This window comes from Hylaeus volcanicus, chromosome 4, assembly GCF_026283585.1.
Source record: "Hylaeus volcanicus isolate JK05 chromosome 4, UHH_iyHylVolc1.0_haploid, whole genome shotgun sequence".
Classification (NCBI taxonomy): domain Eukaryota; kingdom Metazoa; phylum Arthropoda; class Insecta; order Hymenoptera; family Colletidae; genus Hylaeus; species Hylaeus volcanicus.
In genome coordinates, this window is record NC_071979.1 from 24,695,457 (window position 1) to 24,714,185 (window position 18,729).

General features: G+C 42.7%; 3 protein-coding genes across 3 annotated transcripts; 1 reads left to right on the forward strand and 2 right to left on the reverse strand.

The window, feature by feature from the left end:
• Positions 1 to 10,386: 10,386 nt before the first annotated feature.
• LOC128875754 (chymotrypsin inhibitor-like) lies at positions 10,387 to 11,109 on the forward strand. Its single transcript, XM_054121615.1, has 3 exons — positions 10,387 to 10,548; positions 10,765 to 10,865; positions 10,934 to 11,109. Exons 1-3 carry the CDS (start codon positions 10,497 to 10,499, stop codon positions 11,015 to 11,017), a joined length of 237 nt encoding a protein of 78 aa, XP_053977590.1. The 5' UTR covers positions 10,387 to 10,496; the 3' UTR covers positions 11,018 to 11,109.
• A 1,111-nt stretch (positions 11,110 to 12,220) lies between these two features.
• On the reverse strand, positions 12,221 to 13,112 carry LOC128875752 (chymotrypsin inhibitor-like). Its single transcript, XM_054121612.1, has 3 exons — positions 12,951 to 13,112; positions 12,758 to 12,876; positions 12,221 to 12,562 (listed from the first exon to the last, which is right to left on the reverse strand). The coding sequence occupies exons 1-3, from the start codon at positions 13,000 to 13,002 to the stop codon at positions 12,482 to 12,484; spliced, it is 252 nt and encodes an 83-aa protein (XP_053977587.1). The 5' UTR covers positions 13,003 to 13,112; the 3' UTR covers positions 12,221 to 12,481.
• A 2,501-nt stretch (positions 13,113 to 15,613) lies between these two features.
• Positions 15,614 to 17,472, reverse strand: LOC128875747 (proteoglycan 4-like). Its single transcript, XM_054121608.1, has 5 exons — positions 17,337 to 17,472; positions 16,601 to 16,876; positions 16,096 to 16,187; positions 15,918 to 16,026; positions 15,614 to 15,840 (listed from the first exon to the last, which is right to left on the reverse strand). The coding sequence occupies exons 1-5, from the start codon at positions 17,386 to 17,388 to the stop codon at positions 15,824 to 15,826; spliced, it is 546 nt and encodes a 181-aa protein (XP_053977583.1). The 5' UTR covers positions 17,389 to 17,472; the 3' UTR covers positions 15,614 to 15,823.
• Positions 17,473 to 18,729: the final 1,257 nt, after the last annotated feature.

The following is an 18,729-nucleotide window of genomic DNA, read 5'->3' on the forward strand; positions in this document are numbered from 1 at the left end:
AACGTTTGAAAGTGCGAATCGAAGAACGCGATACATGGAATGTTTGTAAACGACCGTGTGATTGGCAAGTACGTGGACAGAGAGTATGGAAGAATGAGTGCGAGTGGGATGCGAGATGAGGGAACGGTGAGCGAACGGAAGAAGCATGCCAGAAGTAAAGAGGAAGCGATCGAGTAAACGCGTATCATTAGTAATTAAAATAAATGACAAAAATATCAAGTGGTTCGATTTCTTGTTCACTTGTGCGTCGCTAGGATTTTCAACGAGAAAGGAATAGTCGAAGAGACGGATGGCGACTGAAAGACGCCTGACGCATCGGTCGCCACGAGGAACCTTTAATCTCGATCTCCCTGCGGTCGTCGTCCAATTTCGCTCTGTTCATTGTTTCATAAGAGTGTGCCGTCGTCGCCACGGTTTCGGAAGATTCGTCGTCGTCCATAGCGGCGCATATTGCGTCCCGGATTGCCGCAGCTGCTGCGGTTTCCGGGCCCGATGGCCAGTTGGCCGAAACGTTGCCAAAATTGCGCTCTTCCTTCCCTCGGTCCGCCACGCCGAAACTAGCCGGTGTACCGTGAGTTAAGCGTCGCTTAAACGGCCCCATACGAGGTTTACCCGCAGATTTGATCGACTGTCCTCGCGCGAAGAGACTCGCACGATCCCCCAAAGAACACTCTGAAGCCTCTATCGTCCATCAGCTCTTCTAGGACCAATCCTTGCGCAAGATGGCCTCGACGTATTAAATCCTCTCGAGTCCCACGATTCCAGCTCGCAGTCACGACCGCCGTATGAAATTCGTTCGCAACGCGTTTTGCATCCGTGATCTCGAGTCGCAGGAGCTGTCGCTACAAATAAGGATGTCGGTGGTAACGCGTCCGTGGCGTTCGTTCTCGAAGCGAAATAAAAAAATCCGCTAGAAGAAATAAAAGATCGCGATCGTTCTCCTTTCACGAGCCTCTTCTTGCTCACCTCCTCGCGGACGGTGGACGAGACGAGACGATGGATTATTGACCGGTACGGTAATACGACGCTAGACACGCGCGATATTGCGCAATCAGACGTCGAACCGCGGTCCTTGGACTCCATTCTGGATGGAAACTGTTCGCGCTCCTTGGACGGTAGCTCCGCGCACGCTTCTGGCTACTGCAGTCTCCGCAACGACCCGGTGAAAGGCTGCGAAAATGTCAGTTCGACGGCTAGTCGGTGGCCACGATCGGCAATAACTTCCTTGTTTAGCGATAAGTCGATCGTTCGGTGCTTTGGAGCGAGGAATCGACGCCGGTGCCTTTCGTTCCAGGAACACCGTTGCTCGACTGATCGTCCTGGATTATTTTCGACTGCAATCAAAGGCCGACAAACGTCTTATCTATATCCGAAGCTCTAGGAACAATTTACGAATAAACAACTGTTCGCTCGACAGAAGAAAAAGAAGAAAATAACAAGAATCTTTCATAACAAGAGTCACTAAAAAATTAAAATCCTCGAGATAAGCGCGGATAAATACCTCGCTCTGGTCAATTACCGCGAAGAGATAGATAAGTATCGTTCATCTATCGAGCAGAAATAATTCCCGTCCACCGCGAGCTGCTGCAGTGCGTTGACCTTTCTATGCGAGAGTCACCGCTAGAGTCATTCGCATGCAGAACGCGAATTCACGCGGCGAACCGTTCCATTTGGCATAAAACATTTGAATACAGAAAAAAGTTTTATTCAGCGGACCTCGATTGGGAGGAAGGAAAGCCTGTTAAATCCTAATGTCTTCTCATGTTTGTCTCAACAGTTTCTTCTGTCTTCGAGAATATATCGAAGTTTCAAGCGCGTGTGTAGGCGTTCCTCGCACAGGGATCGTTAAATAAAATTCATTTTCGAACGTTCATCGAGGACCTATAACAGAATTACAAACTGCAGAAATTGATTCGAACGAGATAGATCGGTGATTTTTCACTCGGCAGCGTTGATCGTCGATCCTCCAGCGATGCAATCGCGTACCGGCACGTATTTCGCGTCGACGCGAGCCACGTGCATCCTTGAGCTGGTTCGAGGTTCGTGAACCTGTCTCCCACAAATCGTTCATCGACTAGATCAGCGTTTCCCAAACTGCATCGCGGCCTGAACAAGCGTCGCGTGAAAAATCGTTAATACTTTGTATCCTTACGATGATTGATGTCACCCTCGCGTGCCCGACTAACAAGATAGCGGGATTTACTTTTTCCTTTTAAAAATTTTCACGCGCGAGAACAGACCGGTCTTTTTTTAAAGGGACCGACCACCTCTGCGAATCTGTGTCAGCGGGGAACTCGCACAAAAGACTTGGGTGCGCCCGAGGCACGATTCCTCGCCGCGAATTCGCCCTCCTCTCAATTAATCTCTCGACGGCACCTTACATGTGACGAACACTCGACTTTGGTGCTCCACGGTGTGTGTTATTTTAACAAACCAGCTTCAATTTTCATCGTTGATACGATCCCCTTCGAGAAGGAAAAATACTCCAGCCGAATTAAGAGAGATAAACGTCGCCCAAGTAAACGTTTTTTTCGAGCAGGTGATAAAACGTTGTTGACGAGAGGTTGCCTCGCTTATCGTCGCTCCATATTTTTAACGGTGCTAATAGTAAACATTTTCACCGCGATACGCATCTGTTACGTACACTTGTACATAATTAGATAGTGTTTATCGATACGAACGCGACACCGCTCGTAATTTATTCCAGACATTTCGAGCACCCGTGGCAAAATATTTTTCTCCTCGGAACAAACCTTCTTTGCGTCATCTAAATCGTGCGTCACCAAATCCCTGGCAGACACGGTTACGTTTTGTTTAAAATGCAAGTGAGAAACAACTGTTCGAAGTAACGTTTCGGAATTTTAAGACGATTAATTCTTCCGAAGGTATATTAAATCAAAATACTTTTATTTACCATCGTCATATTTCGTAAGGGCAATCATTTTATTCCTTCCAACACACGGTCAATTATACGGAACATGGAGAAACTATAAACGACGCGATAAGAGTAGGTAGATCGTCGCGAACACTTGGCAGTAATTAACACGCGGCTCGGAGTACGCGTACAAGAATTTCGAGCGGTATTTTTCAACAATGTGGGTCTCCGTTAATCATACCCCGTGACAGTCTACTATCGCGCATCCAGCGCAGTCCAAGTCAGTTACGCGTGATAAGCCGTCACGACTGAATGTAACACGCGAGCCATACCCGCGACATTGTATAACTACGTGTAGAAACACGTTGGAAATTAACGAGAGAGAAATTGCGCACGTGCTAGTCGGTGTTCGACGTTATTGGCCAAGTCTAATGCTGGCGTAACGGTGCAACGTCCGAAGCCGACCACCAACTAGCTCAAGGAGAGAGAACATTGGCTTCGCAGCCAAGAGTTTTCACGCTTCGCGGCCGTTTACTTGCCTTGCTACGTGTGCACCGTACAGCGATAAAGCGCCTTTTTCGCTCGTCCAGTTCCTTCTCGGACCGTTCGCTCGCAAGCCTCGAGTCGACGCGACGCGACGTCGCGAGAAAATCGCTTGTTTATTTTACGTTCCTCGTAAGCGATACCCTTCGCAGTTATTGGCTGCTTTCGCGCTAACCGTCGGACACGAAAACAATATTCGGTGGATTTTACACTCACAGTGGAGCTTCGATAGCTGCGTGCAAACGGAGCTTAAAATTCCTGCGAGTGTCGAGGTGTCCAATTTAATTAAACGAACATGTTGCGTTTGCGTGTCTGATTAGAATCTTCTGTTAAAAAAGTATAAATTTGAACATTCTTAGAGCCATCTGCGTTGCTACAAATAGAACCCGACTTTTGGAATATGTAAATTAAATAGCGATGCCACGTGCCTACCGTCGAACGAGGAAAAATTTATTTCTGGAGCTATATAATAATTTGATTGGTACTTTGTTATTCGATACACATGTAAATGGCCGTTTATACGGGAGGAAATTAAATGCCACGTCGTGAACGCGTTAAGGACGTTCTAAAGGTAGACAGCCCGACGCTATTTCGCTTTCAGAGAATTTATGGCTGGGTGAATGGCTGAATAGAGCCTCGGCGCAGACCGCGCACCCTCGTTGTATTTAGACGCTCCGAAGTATCAATGAAATTTTAATTCGCAGTCTAATGATCCTTTTTACAGCGTGCGAAACTCGCTTTACTCGCCTGTGCTGCTAACTTTATGTATCCACTTTTTTTCGACGATCCTGCTTCGAGCAAACTGACTGCTGAATCACTGGAATAGCAGACGAGCAACTTATTTGAAATATTTTAGTGTAATTTTAGACCGATTTTCATTAAGAATCCTCTGCTGGAGATATAAAACTGTAACTATCGTTATCGATCGACTTTCGGTTACTCATCGGCCAAGTGGTGGCTCGTGATAATTAAAGACAAACAATGGTATGATCCGCGTCGTTACGGAGAGGAAGAACTCCGTTGTTATTTCGAGGGATCTCTGTACCTTTCTTTCGAGGACGATCGATTGCAGTCCGTGTCGCGAATTTCCGCTACACGCGTATTATCCGCAACGATCGTCCCTCCTCGCCTCCCTTTGGCCTGTAGGGCCTGGAAAATACGGCGACAGTTATCGTCCTTGCCGGACGCGCGAAAGGGGTTTTCGCTTTACCCTCGTGACATCGTCCTCGTACATGTTTCCTTGGCAACCATAAATAGGTACCTTGAAATTTGGCCCGCTCTCGTCCGCCGCAGGTGGTACGCTTGTTCTCTGGTACCAGCCGTTGGTGTTACGTGGCTCAAAAAGGGATGGGTGGCTTCCGATTGTGGCTGTCGTAGAATTTCGATCTCATTCAACAACTGGCATCGCCGTTTCTTTCTCGTTTCCTCTCTGTCGCTTTGTCTTTTGAACTTTGCAAGTAATTCGAGAACCATGGGATGAAAGCACCCCTATGGAAAAACATATATACATATTTGCGTATATTTGTGATAAGTCCTTATTTAGTGAAAATTAGATATAAAACGAGGCAGAATTTGAAAAATTAACTGAGCGCTCTTGTAAACTGTATGTTTTCATAGACAGTGTATCGTCGACTAACTAGTCAAATCATACAACGTATTCCTCGTCACCGTTGAAAGTCCGTCACCTTCAATGTTTTCGTACAACGGTCTGTTCCTTTCCTAATTACGAACACCGATAACACACACACACACGCGCGCGCCTCCTATTCCGCATTATACAGAGTGTTCCCGAATTAAAAGATGAATTCAGGACCCCAAAATAAAAAAAATTTCCTCTAGCCATTAAATCCGGGAACACCATGTATAATTCAAATATACATATATTTTCAACATTATTTTACCCCTTCGTTGGTAAATTTTTTAATTAATTTCTGATAATCCTCTAATCCTGAATGTAAGTTCAGTCTCCGAAACATTCAAACCCCTTAACACACCAGGACTTTTATATGAAATTTCCAACTTGGATGCAAAGGTTACAATTGATTTTCTGAAAGAGTTACACCTACGAACAATATGCTCGACGGGATTGTATCTGCGCATTACTTGGAGTCGTGCAAGCACAAACGATGGAACCTGTTCGGAATAAGCGTCGACCAGGCATTTTTTGAAGGGAATAATACCGTACCCGGCGGGTCTTCGGTGATATTTCAGTGATTTCTGTGGAAACCAATCTCCCAAATGCTCGATTCGTTCAAAGCCAACGAGAATCGTACCCTGGCACGTCCAGAGTCCACGGACGGCGTCGTGTTTTAGCTGGACATGCGAGAGGGATCCCCTTTCCCGATGCAGACGCGTGCACGAGTGTTTCCCTGGCAACCGTAAACAGGCGTCCCTGATATTCCACGAGCTCGTATCGCAGAGGTAAACCCTTTCGCGCAGGTACGCCATTGAGACCAGAGATGGGCGAAATTATATCGAAATAGTTAGATGGATAAGACAGATGTTTATCGACGCGGCATAGAATCCCTCAAGGATGCAGGAACGTATAATGTTTAATGGAGGCTGCGAATATAAAGGGTGTATAGCATATTCGAATGTTAATATTAAATGAAATTTAATTCCGAGATTTAAACTCTAATCGTCATTAAAATTCGTAACTAGACGAGAGTTTTGGCCATCTCCGATGGAGACGTGTTCCTCCGTACCGTCTCTATGGATTAAGTTCCAATGGACGCTCGTAAAAGCTTTTACCAGGGGGGCGGGGGCGACGACACCGGTCGTTCCTGAAGAGCATATCCTCCGTGCCCCGTAATTTTCCGTATCGACCTTATCCGTCGAGATTTCGGCGCGTTACGTCCGCGAGAACGACCGCAATCTTCGTAATGGACAGGAATCTGTCCTGTAGCCTCGACCGACCAGTCTTTTCTCCACAGTAAATCGTCTCGAAGGAGGGATCGTTTCCCGTCCGCTTGTCCGCGCTTCCCGTTGCACGACAGACCCTGAATAGCGATGGAATCGAACCTGTCGCGAGTTCCATCCAGACGAGTTCCATCCAGACGAGTTGCTTCCCTGTGGCTAATCGATGACTTAAGAGATCCTCCCTAATTAGACGCGAACTACATCATACCTCAATTTCATCGAAATTTAATAAATGCTATATTCATGTAAAAAAAAAGCCTTCCATTCCCTCCTCTGGTAACGTGCTCGGTGCACAGGTGCAGTTCAAGGAACAGTCTGCGTTTTTATACGTGGATCGTTATCGATAACGATCGTATCAGCTTGTTGAACACAGGACAATCTAATCTATCGATAAAACGATTGGACCGCGCGATTAAGGTGGACTATGCAGTGCAATCAGTGCACCTTAACGCGAACGAACGGCTGTCTCATCTTTTGACGCGACGCACGGCTATAATATTGCGCGAATAAAGCTACGAAATTTAACGATGAGTAACGACGACGTCGGACCTCAGCCGCGTTTTAATTTTAATATAAATTCATGGGCTCGTAACCACAGTCACAGTCCAATTTCATTACCGAATTTAATGGCCCCGACGCTGATAAAACAGCCCACGGTATCTAGCCAACGATCTGGGTCTCCGTGAAAGATTGAACGGCTATTTTTAATCCTCCTAATCGCAGGAACACTCTGGAAGGAGACAGAGTGGCTGAAATAAATTCTGTACGGATTACGATAACTCAGGGATTCGCAATGGGGGCCGTATGCGTCTGTACTCCATCCCTCTATACTTTAATAAAAGAACAGCTGTATTTCCACGAGAGGAGTTAAAAAGAGGTTGAGAAGCCCTGCAGCCTGACTGACACTCCGAGTGGCGTTATAACGAATCGAACGATCTCGTATTTTTACTCGATACATTCCCTGTTTCCTCTCTTTTTTTTTTTTTTTTTGTAACGAATTAGCATATCTATATCTCGAGCTCGGCTGAATTCATGCCCTGGCACTTTTAATTCGCGCGATAATCTTTATCTTCGAACAAAGTCGGTTGAAAAGTTTATTGCAGAATAGATTAAGAGCGATTGTTTATCGTGATTCGAAGTTATTGTTGCCAGATCGATTGATTTCTTCGTGTTTCACGATATTTATGAAAAATAATGGTAGTCGCGCAATCTTAATTAATCGTTTGGAGTCACGCGTGAGTTTTACATCTTGTTTACTCGTTACGATCAATCGACTCCGCAGATAACGATAGACGATAGGCGATAGGCATTGTTAATTGTGTGTACAGACTTTTGTTACGATTCGTTCGACCATCTGGGTTTTTGAGGACGATCCAGAAGGTTCCGTAGAATTGATCTGTACTGGTATCAGATGCTGGCAAAATTTTTTTCTGGGTAGAGATTAGAGGGTGTCTTTTTCTCTCAATTTTTTATGAATACGAGTCAACATGATTTTTTCCGAAATAATGAAACGTCGTGATTCGTTGAAAAAAAAATCTGCAAATTTCAAGAATTCTTATTTCGAAACGAGACTATTAGTTATTCTAATAAATTTTCATTGATATTTGTTAAGATTTTCGTGTTTGATGATGTCTTTCTTTCACGCATAATCGTAATTTTTTCGAAAATTTATGAAACGAAAATAAAAAAAGTTATAATTTCGTGAAAGGATTCGTAGATTCTAACAATGTCTATTTTAATTACAAGTGTATAATATAAAAGAAGTTGTATTTATTTAAAACGGTGATTCTAAGTTCGACATTTCGTATGTAACAACCTGATAATTGTATACGAACATGAAACCTTTGCGAACGTAAGAGTACCCCTGACGACGAGGAACGTTTCGCTCGGCTGTGCAGCGGGTCGTCTTCGATCAGGCGAACCTCCGTTCGCCGATGAAGCGGTCGCACACCAATTAAACACAATCGGAGGCAATTAGACGATACCGTCGGGTGATTAGAACAAGGAAACTGATTGCACACAGTCGTCGAGGTCACGAAGGATCCTCGTACCACCTACTCGTTCCACAATTCTCCAAATCGAGTAATTCAGCAGATAATCGTTAACCGTCGTCTTACATATTTTCCGTTGATCGACCACGCAATTTAGTTGTACCGATAAATTTAATCGCGAATCCGGATAAGAGTCGAGGATCGTTCACGAAAGTCAACCTATCGCCTCGGAGAACGTCTAGACGCAAAACGAACGACCATACCGCGAAAGATTCGCAAAGCCTCCGTTATGGAGGACTCCGATTTCCATAAATTGTATCCCAAGACGCTGGTTCGCTCGTTTAGACTTTATACGCCCTCCGTGGACTAAATTTTCGACCGTAAATGGACCGTTAGAGGATAGGATACTTTATATCACGCCACTTTATCTCACGGAGGAACATTGTAAGTTTTTCGACGCTGATTCACGTTGAACTTCTGAAGCTGTTTGAATTATCGATTGTCTTTAACTTGGTACCACTTTCGATGTTTTCCTATGCATATTTAAACTTCGAAAATTGCTTGTCCTCGAAGTATCTTAGGATCTGTCGGTCGCAAACAGTCGTCTCGGTGTGTCTCGAAGTCTCTCTTTGATCAAAAACACCGCTCAAGATTCCAATCGTGTCCGCATGGCTCGTGATTCATCCAGAAAGGTGTATCGTTGGTTGCTGGCCGGAATTGAGCTTTATCCGTGGAACATATTGAAGCAACCGACCGGATGGAAACTCTCGGTTTCGGTGGTATACGAGCTCGCCATCCCCTTTCTCTAAAACTGACGATTCAGTTCACCCCGAGGGTCCTCGAGGACTGCTGGAAACAACGCTGATGAAACTGGTCGCACGTGGCACGTCTGCCACGCGTTTCCCTCGCGAGTTGCTACATTTTGTTTCGGCTCGTTCCATTGCTTCAAAAGTGAAAACTCGAGGGGGTGGAAAACGATTGGAAACACTGAATTTCGCTTCGCTGCTGTCTATATGGTTTTTTTTTTTCAACCGCGTCGAGTGTTTTTAATCCTTCTTTACTTTTGACTGACACTGTTATTTTTATTATTTTTCAAGAATCTATCGATTCAAAAACCTCCCTCGACCGGCGAATTTTTCCTTCCAGCCCACGTTTGGGTTGCTCGCGGCTAATCCAGGGGAATCCGGTAATTTACGCGGGCGTTATAGTAGGCTTGTTTGCTCGAAGCGTTAGTTACGTGAGAAAAGTCACGGTTTGCGGAGACTCGATGCGATAGCGATTAAACCCCGGGCATTTGTTCGGTCCAGTGTGCAACGTGAATAACGCTGGATAGCCAAGCTGCCTCGTACAGATCTACTGCACGCAACATTAGCCCCTGGCACGATTATTTACCACCATCCCCCTTGATAAATGTACACGCATCAGAATCAACTTGCTTCCGCATCAACGTTACCAAGGCTTTCCATCCAAACGGCCAACGCCTCGATCGACGTTATTAATTTTAGAATTTTACCAATGTTAGAAAAGAGAATGCAACGCAGAGTTACGCTATAGGCCATTATTCGCTGGGAGTCATACTTATTTCCTACCTCGACTATCGTGTAGAAACATAGCAAGAGTCACGTCACCTTCCTCGATAATGAACTAATTTATGACTAATTTACTGAGTCATTCATCAATGCCTTATCAGGCCCGATAATACAGTTCTTTTGAAAGCCTGTTCGCAAAGTGTCACAGGCTGAAACCTCACGTATGACAAGAAGAAATAGCATTACATCGTGCACGGAATAAATGACCAAACTCCAAAGCAAATATTTAACGTTGCCTTCGAGAGACAGAGATGGATCTTCTCTCTTTCTCTCCGACATCGTTTCGACGGTTATTGTTTTAGTTGAGCTCGTAGGATTGAAATTATCTAAAGCACAATTACTCACACGTGGTTTTTGGCAGGTGTTCCGCGATCAATTGTATATCATACACAAAACATAGCATTTGAAGCCATGCATAAACAATACTATTGATACTAGATGACAAATGATGCTGATAAATTTCGAAGGTCGAGAAATATTGTATATAAAAACTATCCCAGGTACCGTGTTGGCACCATACGCGATCGAAAAGTTATATAGAGATTCTTGAAGCTACAGAAGTCTAACTAGCACACGACGATGTCTCGCGCCGCTGTTTTCCTTCTGCTCGTCGCCATTGCGTACATTGGTTGTGAGTATTCGTTAGTTTAGATAATTGCCAAATTGGGTATTACTGCTGCGTTAAATGCATATTTCTCTGTTGTTTGTTATTATATCGAGTTATCGTTGTCTTATTCTGTCGTAACGACCAGCAAAACTTTATCCTTCGTGTTTGAGATTAAGCATTTTCAATTCACTCGCGAAGTAGTCCTTTTTCCCCAAGTTATTTGTGTTTACGTTTGTACAGTGAGCACTGTCGAGGCCGGTTGTGGTCCCAACGAGATCCGGAAAGAATGCTCGAGCAAATGCGAGCCTACGTGCCGCAACCCAATGTCCACGTGCATCGAGGTTAGTGTCAGTCTTTTTTTCTTAAGGTGAAAAGTTAGAACGATGAACTATGATTTGGGTTTCTTTAGGAATGCGGTGAACCCATGTGCCAATGTAAGCCAAACTACGTCAGGAACTCCAAAAACAAATGTGTCCTCTACTCCAGGTGTTGAGTGGAATGATTTTATTTACCTATGGCGAACTTAGTTTTCGTGAAAAATTTGTTGACCTTTAAAATGGATAATAAATAATTTGCATTCAAGAATTTATCAAGCGTTCGAGACGCTTTGTAAAACAAAGCTTTAGTCCCCTTTATAAATCCATGAATCCTTCTTAGGAAATCCAAGACGTATGTTGCATTCATCGTCAGTTGTTGAAGGCACATGCGCTCGATTCTTGGCGAACGTTGGCACATGTGCCTTCAGTTGCTCTTTAACTTTCGACAATCCCTTTGTTCACGAACGACATTGTACTAAACGGCGGTGAATCGTTTAATCGGCGGATAGGAGCGCCATGGAGATACAAATCTTATCTGCGGAAGTATTATCAATGAATCATTCTCGACTTATCTAACTCAAAAACGATCACGTAGAGTCTATGAATCAGCTGCGCTTCTTTAATAAATCTCAACTATAGCTTCATGTATACCTTTTTGGTAACTTACATAGCCACAAAGTATTCATCCATTCGAAATAAATTAACGGCACAATTATATCCGTTACGTAACAGTGATTTAAGAATCTGTCTAACTTACAACGATATCTAATCTTTTTATTTAATTAAAAGGCTTTGTCCTCGATAACAGTCGCGTGGATATCGAGGGTGATCGATTACGTTCAACGTTTGATACACGATAGGCCGTTTCTATGCGACGCTTAACATTTTTGAAAAGGAAACCGCTGATAAACAACCGCGAGTGTATATCGTAACGCACGTTTGCGTTTCGTATTTTACAATTCTAAAAAGAATCTCGAACGCTACCGTGACCACCAACGAAATGTGTGAAGCGTGCGATAAAGTGTTTGATATACGAAAATGCGGAGGATGGTTCGATCGATTTCGAAATGGGGACTTTAGTCTTGAAGATAAAGCGGGTAGAGGCCGTAAAGTCGAGCTGGACACCAATGTATTAAGGGATCATCTCGTATCCGTGGCTATCCGAGGAACGGGTCATATTTTCGAGGTCTTTAATAAAACTATCCTAACTTATCTTAGAAAAATTGTTGTAGACGTTAAACGGGGCGTTTTGACTCCGTACCAGAGATGAGAAAAATTCCTACCTGGAGAATATTTTTATCTTCCCTGAGACGGAATAGTATTACGCACAGAAAGTCGATGATGGAAGAGATGGGTGGTAACGAACGAACAGTATAACATTGGTTGAATAAGTTTAATTTTATAGCAAAAATATATAACTCAATTCTAACACAACCTTTCGTATCAAATACATCAATACACAGGCTTGACAAAAGTAAGCGATACAGGATTCGTTATTCAACAGCGGAATAAAATCATTTAGTCGGCACCACTAAGGATTAAGTATAAGTTACGCAGGATCGAACTCAGTTCTACCGCGCGCAACAGTCGCTAATTGGACTTAAATTAAAACTCCCACGTTAATCGCAGCTCCACAGGGATTAACAGTCGCGAGTGAGGACGCACTTGTTCTCCTTGTTCCTCACGTATCCGTCCATGCATTGGCAGCCAACCACGCAATTCTGAAACAAAGAGTCACGTAAGGATTAAACGGGGCGGTTCGATCGACCAATGGTCGCGACAGTAAAAGATAAACGGTGCTTTATTCGTGACTCCGTGGGATTAAAATTGAATGGATTCGTAGAATAAAGTATCTCACAATGAACAATTACAAACGTCGCTATTCGATCAAACAAACGATACAAACGATTACTAACCATCGTACAGACTGGCGTCGCCCGTCGTTCACACGTGTCCACGCATGCCGATCCGCAAGCGTTGAAAACTTCATTGGGACCGCACTCTTGAGAGGCTTCTTGTCCCTCAGGAAACGCAGCTGCCACAAATTCACAGATTTTTAGAAATTACTAACGAACTCGGACGACCTTCGAGAGCTTTCGAATTACTTACCTGTGTAAGCAACAGCCACGACGACCAAGAAAAGAACGATAGCGCGAGACATGGTTCTAGGAAGAGTCGGTACGTTGATTTCACGACGAGAAAATTCACTGATTTCTGTTTCGCCTCGTGAGTACGAATGATGACATCTCTCAGTCGTGTCCAGCTTTTATAGGAACTGTTCCGTGATCAGTGCGCCTTGTCTACACGACGCGCTGCTTAATTTTCACCGCTTCCCCAACTCTACCAATCCTGATTCGCGTAGATTATCACTTACACTCGAGACATCGATCGTAGGTTATCTCGGACGATAATTTTGAACAGTACGTTGGATCGATGCAAGTCTCAGTATTTTACACATGTCGTATTGATTGTATGCAATTGCAATTACTATTTTTGCACAATGTTGCTTAGTAGATTCTCCATGGAAAAATGTTCGCAAATTTATTTCATTTGTACGTCATATTTCTACGTTCTTTAGTTTAAAATTCCTTTAGTTTTTTGTTTAAATTCACCTTTAGAATATAATAGCAATAAGAAACGTTAACCTAGAAGGATTGTATCAAACTAAAGTTCGAAAAAGTTCGATAAACGATACCTGTCGCGATTATTTGTACCGATTATTTTTGGTTTAAATTTTGTCGCCGCCTGATAATAAGAAAATGCGGATGAGATGACCCTGATTGGCTTGAGAAAGGGATAGGGGTCAAAGGATCCGAGCGTCGTTTGTTGATTGGCCTCGGTCACCGCGCCCCTTCGGGATCCTTTCGGGTCGGGTCGATACGGCTTACGCAATCGTAATCAGTCATCCCTTGAATCGATCGCGATCAACACCGTGAATAGTAACTTCTAGTGATAGCGAATAGTTTCGATTGTGGTTTCTACTGTTCCAAAGGATTCTCATTCAGGGATTCCACATGAAACGTTGCCATTCCTGCTGCAAGCTAAAAATTTTCCTACTTTTCTTTAACACATATTTGCCTCGGATTTTACATCCTAGTATAATTTTTAATTCTAATAATAAAGAAGTCGGTTAATAAATATCCGAGGAGGTTCTGCCTTTGACTACCTAATCTTTGTTTAATTTAATTCATCGAAGAGATTATTCTCCGTTCCTTGAAAATTACTCAATATATTGAATCGAAACGTCGTTGATAAATTGCTTAGTATCGAAAATCGTTGACAGTCATGATTTATTCATACGACTACAATACGATTTTATTATACGATTTTATTATACGATTTTCCGTTATCTGTCGATTTGTACTTGATTAATCGGTAGTCTCGATCTGACGGAATTCCATGCAAACTACGTGACTAGGATAGTTTCGTAAATATTGATAAGGCAGCAACCTTCTGAGACGTTTGTAAATACGCGAACGAAGGCAAACACGGTATTGCTCGAGGAGTTGTTGCAAAGTTTTCCCCACCAGCTCAAAGAAGCGATCCGTTTTGCATACTCCTAGGCCGTCCACGGTCCGGACCAACCCAAGTACGGGATTTCAATTAGAATTTCGCAAAATTGAGACGGAAGGTACATTTCAATAGCGTCGATTCGACAAGTGAGAGCAATAAATTTGACTTTCGTCTCGAACGGTCGAGTGGACGCTCGTCGTGCGTAAATGTTGGAAATTATTAATACCATCGTCCTCGTGTTCGTTGCTCGGTTGACTTTGCGTTGTTTGGATTACGTTAAGATCTTCGTGGAAGCGCAAGAGTGTTTGCACAGTGACGCGAACAGGTGGCACTTGTTTCACTAATTGCAATTTCTTAACGCGCGTCTACTCGGAACGAAAATTATGTCAACGTTTGTCTCTGAGAAATTACGATTACCAAATTTTTCCTCTTCCCTGTAAAAACAAAATTCGAATGTATCTTTTTGATCGAAACGTCTATCAAAACTAAAAGCAAGCGTAATTACTATAAATTCGATCAACCTAAGGAAGTCATTGGTACTCGAATCTGATCCGAAACCATAAGAAAACATAGGTTCGAGTATTATGTCAGCGGCAATCGACTTATCAACGAAATGTTGTTTCCAGAATTATTTGTGATCCTGTCTGATTAAGTCTGAAGTATCTCGCGCGGTAAATACACTCTAGAAGATTCGTTGTAATCGGTAAATTCGGCGATGATACGATTAGATAATCGAGAATCTCGAGATTTGTTGCACCTATCGTGGAAATTTTCTCGGGGCGGCGGTAAATATTTTTCAAAAAGTGTTGTTTAACGCGTTACGTGTATTAAAATAACAACCTTCCTTGGAAGCGATAATCCACTCGTCGACTTATATTTGGGACACGTACTCGACGAGATCCGATCTGACCGATGGGTCGTGCTCTTTGACACGCTGATTCCGTGAAGTAAATGTAATTGACCGAGTTTAATTCGTGAAACGCACACATCAATGTTTATGCGTTGCACAGACGGAGCGCGGAGATGTTTACAGTCCCTTACTTTGTATACACACCGAATTCTCCGTATTTGAAGTATTATTGGCACGAGGCATCTGTTGGAATTTCCAGAGCACTCTGTACTTTGTTGTTCGTTCACAGAATGCTGCAAACAGTCCATTAGCTTTTTCTATTAAATATTCATGTTCGTTGTTCGACGCTATATCCTAACGAGGATCGAAACTGTGGCTGAAACATCGGGAAAGAATAAAAAATGCATGCTTAACGAGGAACTTTTCAGTTTCTTTATCTTAACATCGACGTAATATATCCATTTATACGTCTGAATATACGATGAAGAATAACAAATTACACAACTTTTATATTCATATTCTCTTCTTTTTTTATATAAAGTAAACGAACAGTCACGTAACTTTAGACAAGATATAAGATTACGGATGTTCGTTCTTCTTTACTGGACACGGCTGCTCGTTACTCTACATGGGCAACTGTAAAGAATCGCAGTGTATTAGAAATATTCCTTCTTCGCGGTAGACTAGAAAGATTAGCTAACGCGAATACTTACAGCCATACGAGAGACCCTCCATGAAGCAACCAGCAAGGGTCACGCACTTGTTATCCTTGTTTCTGAGGAAGCCTACTTTGCACGAGCATCCTTTGGTGCATTTCTTGGACTGAAATAGTTGGGATCGGTGAATTTCTTAAAGGGATAGTTTAGTCGATATAATTATTCGTTCGATTACCTTTCTGCAAAACATGGGGTAAGGGTGCTTGCACGATACTTGACATTCGACGCAATCGGTAGGATACTCGCGTGGACCGCATTTAGGTGGTGCTATCGAACACAGAGAAAACGATTTCATATTTCAGATTTACTGTATTATTTCTAATAAAATATTCGGTATCGAAGAAAGGTCAAGAATAAATAACTTATATCCTTGGCGAGAGCGATAGTTAGCACACTCTAGATGACAAAACGCCAAAATTCGTAGCGGAACAGTTTCTATTCTTGCCACTAGATAGCACCACCAAATCCCGCCAATATCGGTACTGAAAATAATTTATTAATTTTTTAAATCAGTGCGTTTGCGATCTTCCTTTAACTTCTATTACTTCGGCCCAATTGAAATGAAACTTGAAATTATTAAATAAAATTAGGGTTACTGTTTTTCAGGGAAGACAGCAAGGAGGGAGTAATTATTACCCTCGACCTTTCTTAATTTCGAAGATAGATAATTTATGGCTAACCTTCGGTGGTTGGCTTGGCGGTGGTGGTTGTAGGTTTGGGAGTGGTGGTAGGTTTTGGGGTGGTAGTAGTAGGTTTTGGGGTGGTAGTAGTAGGTTTGGGGGTGGTAGTGGTAGGTTTGGGAGTGGTAGTAGTAGGTTTGGGGGTGGTAGTAGTAGGTTTGGGGGTGGTAGTAGTAGGTTTGGGGGTGGTGGTGGTAGGAGCAGGGGTAGTCGTAGGAGCGTGGGTGGTCGTAGGGGCTTCCGTCGTACCTTCCTCAGAAACAGCCTCAGGGATATCTGAAAGTACATCATTAGTAGCCTATGTCCATTCTCTTTTTAGAAATATTCGGAAATAAGATCATCCTATGTTTTCGAGTGGTCGATGCAAGAAATTAATAATTGTAGGGAGATTGCTTCGAATAAATATTACACGAATGACAGTGTTCAGGCCCTTATTCGCAATCAAGATATTTCGCGATTTCGACGATGTGTAGCAGCGGCGCGTTCCGAAGCGTTGTACCGAACCGTTTGTTTTGGTATCGATATGTGTAGGTCGTGACGAATCGGGAACGGCGTCGTTAGCAAGGTGACGAACGTGCAAGTACGATATAAATCACGTACAAAAAGTTCAAATACAGCGTTTAAAAGTATTTTCTTTTTTCTGTGAATTGTTGGATACGCGCGATCGCGTATTGTCAATTAACAGACAGTAATCAACGAAAAAGTGGTACACACATATACCAATGATCGTACTTACACGCAGCGCAAAGGATCAGCGCGATGAAAGCTGTCACAGTAATCGGCTTCATTTTGCTTAGTTTCCAAAGCTAAGTGTTACCCTGACAATGTTCAACTACGACACTAATAAAATGTTTTTCTTGGAGGTCTTTTTTATACCGAACGCTTTTGCTTACTTAAAGAGAGCATAATTCATTCTTGACGCGTGTAGTCGTTTCTCAAAGTCTGCCGATGACGATTTTCATAATTTTCCTTTCACTCGGATGGTTTCCTTTATCGGATGAATTTTACAATCCCGAATATTTTCGTTGGTCTACCGCGTTTGTGTTCTGACGATAGTTTCCAATGTCGTTTCGTCTTTTTTTTTTTTTTTAGAAATTATCCCCAAAAAGTCTTTTTGCGCGTCGTCTATCGCATTTGAACAGGTGAACGTGCAAAATGAACACGTTGCAGGTGATCGATCGCGGTCTTTGTTAGCGATTTCAACGACGCTAACCGTGTCTGACGTGCCTCTGACGTACCTCCATTTAGTATGTTATATTATACAATTACTTTTGGATATAATAATATAATATATTACGTTTTTTAAGTATTTTATTTCCGTTTTTCAATTACACTCTGTACTTTCGTATTAAATTTTTACCTTATATTTACGTGACATCGTTGACAAGCAAAAGATGGGGAAAAATAAACAAATATATTTCATTGGGCTTCGGTGATGCCCTTAATAGCAACTCTGGGGGGCGACGCACAATCCAGCATCGTTTCTTAAGAATCCACTCTTGCACCGACAACCGATTTCACAATGCTGTAAATAAACAAAAGAATCAAAAATGAAATCTTCTATTCAGCGATTGTATGAACACGGCTTAAAACGAAATTCGAATACTAACAGCAGTGCAGACTTTCACCTCGGGCACGGCACAAGTGGGTTCGCATCCTCCACAAGTAACATAATGCTCGTTAGGTCTGCACTTTTGCCTATGCGAACCTTCGAACAGATAAAATTGCTTTAACAGTTCCTTTAGAGTAGTTAAAAGTAATACTTTTAGTTAGTTGCTGTTTTATTAATTATCGAATCTTTAAGAAAGCGCAAGCAGCCATAGATTTTTATATCAGCAAATTATCAGACCGTCCTTCTTATTAGTTTTGAACGATGCGTTTTACTTACTCGCAGAAAATATTCCAACAACAACGAGTAGAAGAAGAACAATTCGCGACATCGCGGCTCTGATTTTCGAACGGTTTATAAGTGACACTAAAGCTGGAAAGTACATGTTCGTATTTATATGGTACCGATCCACTTGCTTTATTATCCCCATATCTGTTTTCTCGCCTCGAGAGATACTCGTTGTATCTATTTTCTTGTTTATCTTATTCTTCTTCTTCCAATGGGGAATTGCCGTTACTCA

Bases quoted from the DNA above. Each gene is read 5' to 3' on its own strand.
- LOC128875754 (XM_054121615.1), top strand. From the start codon at position 10,497: ATGTCTCGCGCCGCTGTTTTCCTTCTGCTCGTCGCCATTGCGTACATT. The intron at 10,549-10,764 runs GTGAGTATTCGT...ACGTTTGTACAG, and splicing joins CGCCATTGCGTACATTGGTT to TGAGCACTGTCGAGGCCGGT. The intron at 10,866-10,933 runs GTTAGTGTCAGT...GGGTTTCTTTAG, and splicing joins CAATGTCCACGTGCATCGAG to GAATGCGGTGAACCCATGTG.
- LOC128875747 (XM_054121608.1), bottom strand. From the start codon at position 17,388: ATGAAGCCGATTACTGTGACAGCTTTCATCGCGCTGATCCTTTGCGCT. The intron at 16,877-17,336 runs GTAAGTACGATC...ATGTACTTTCAG, and splicing joins GCTGATCCTTTGCGCTGCGT to ATATCCCTGAGGCTGTTTCT. The intron at 16,188-16,600 runs GTTAGCCATAAA...TGTGTTCGATAG, and splicing joins CGCCAAGCCAACCACCGAAG to CACCACCTAAATGCGGTCCA.
- LOC128875752 (XM_054121612.1), bottom strand. From the start codon at position 13,002: ATGTCTCGCGCTATCGTTCTTTTCTTGGTCGTCGTGGCTGTTGCTTAC. The intron at 12,877-12,950 runs GTAAGTAATTCG...AATTTGTGGCAG, and splicing joins CGTGGCTGTTGCTTACACAG to CTGCGTTTCCTGAGGGACAA. The intron at 12,563-12,757 runs GTTAGTAATCGT...TCTTTGTTTCAG, and splicing joins CGACGCCAGTCTGTACGATG to AATTGCGTGGTTGGCTGCCA.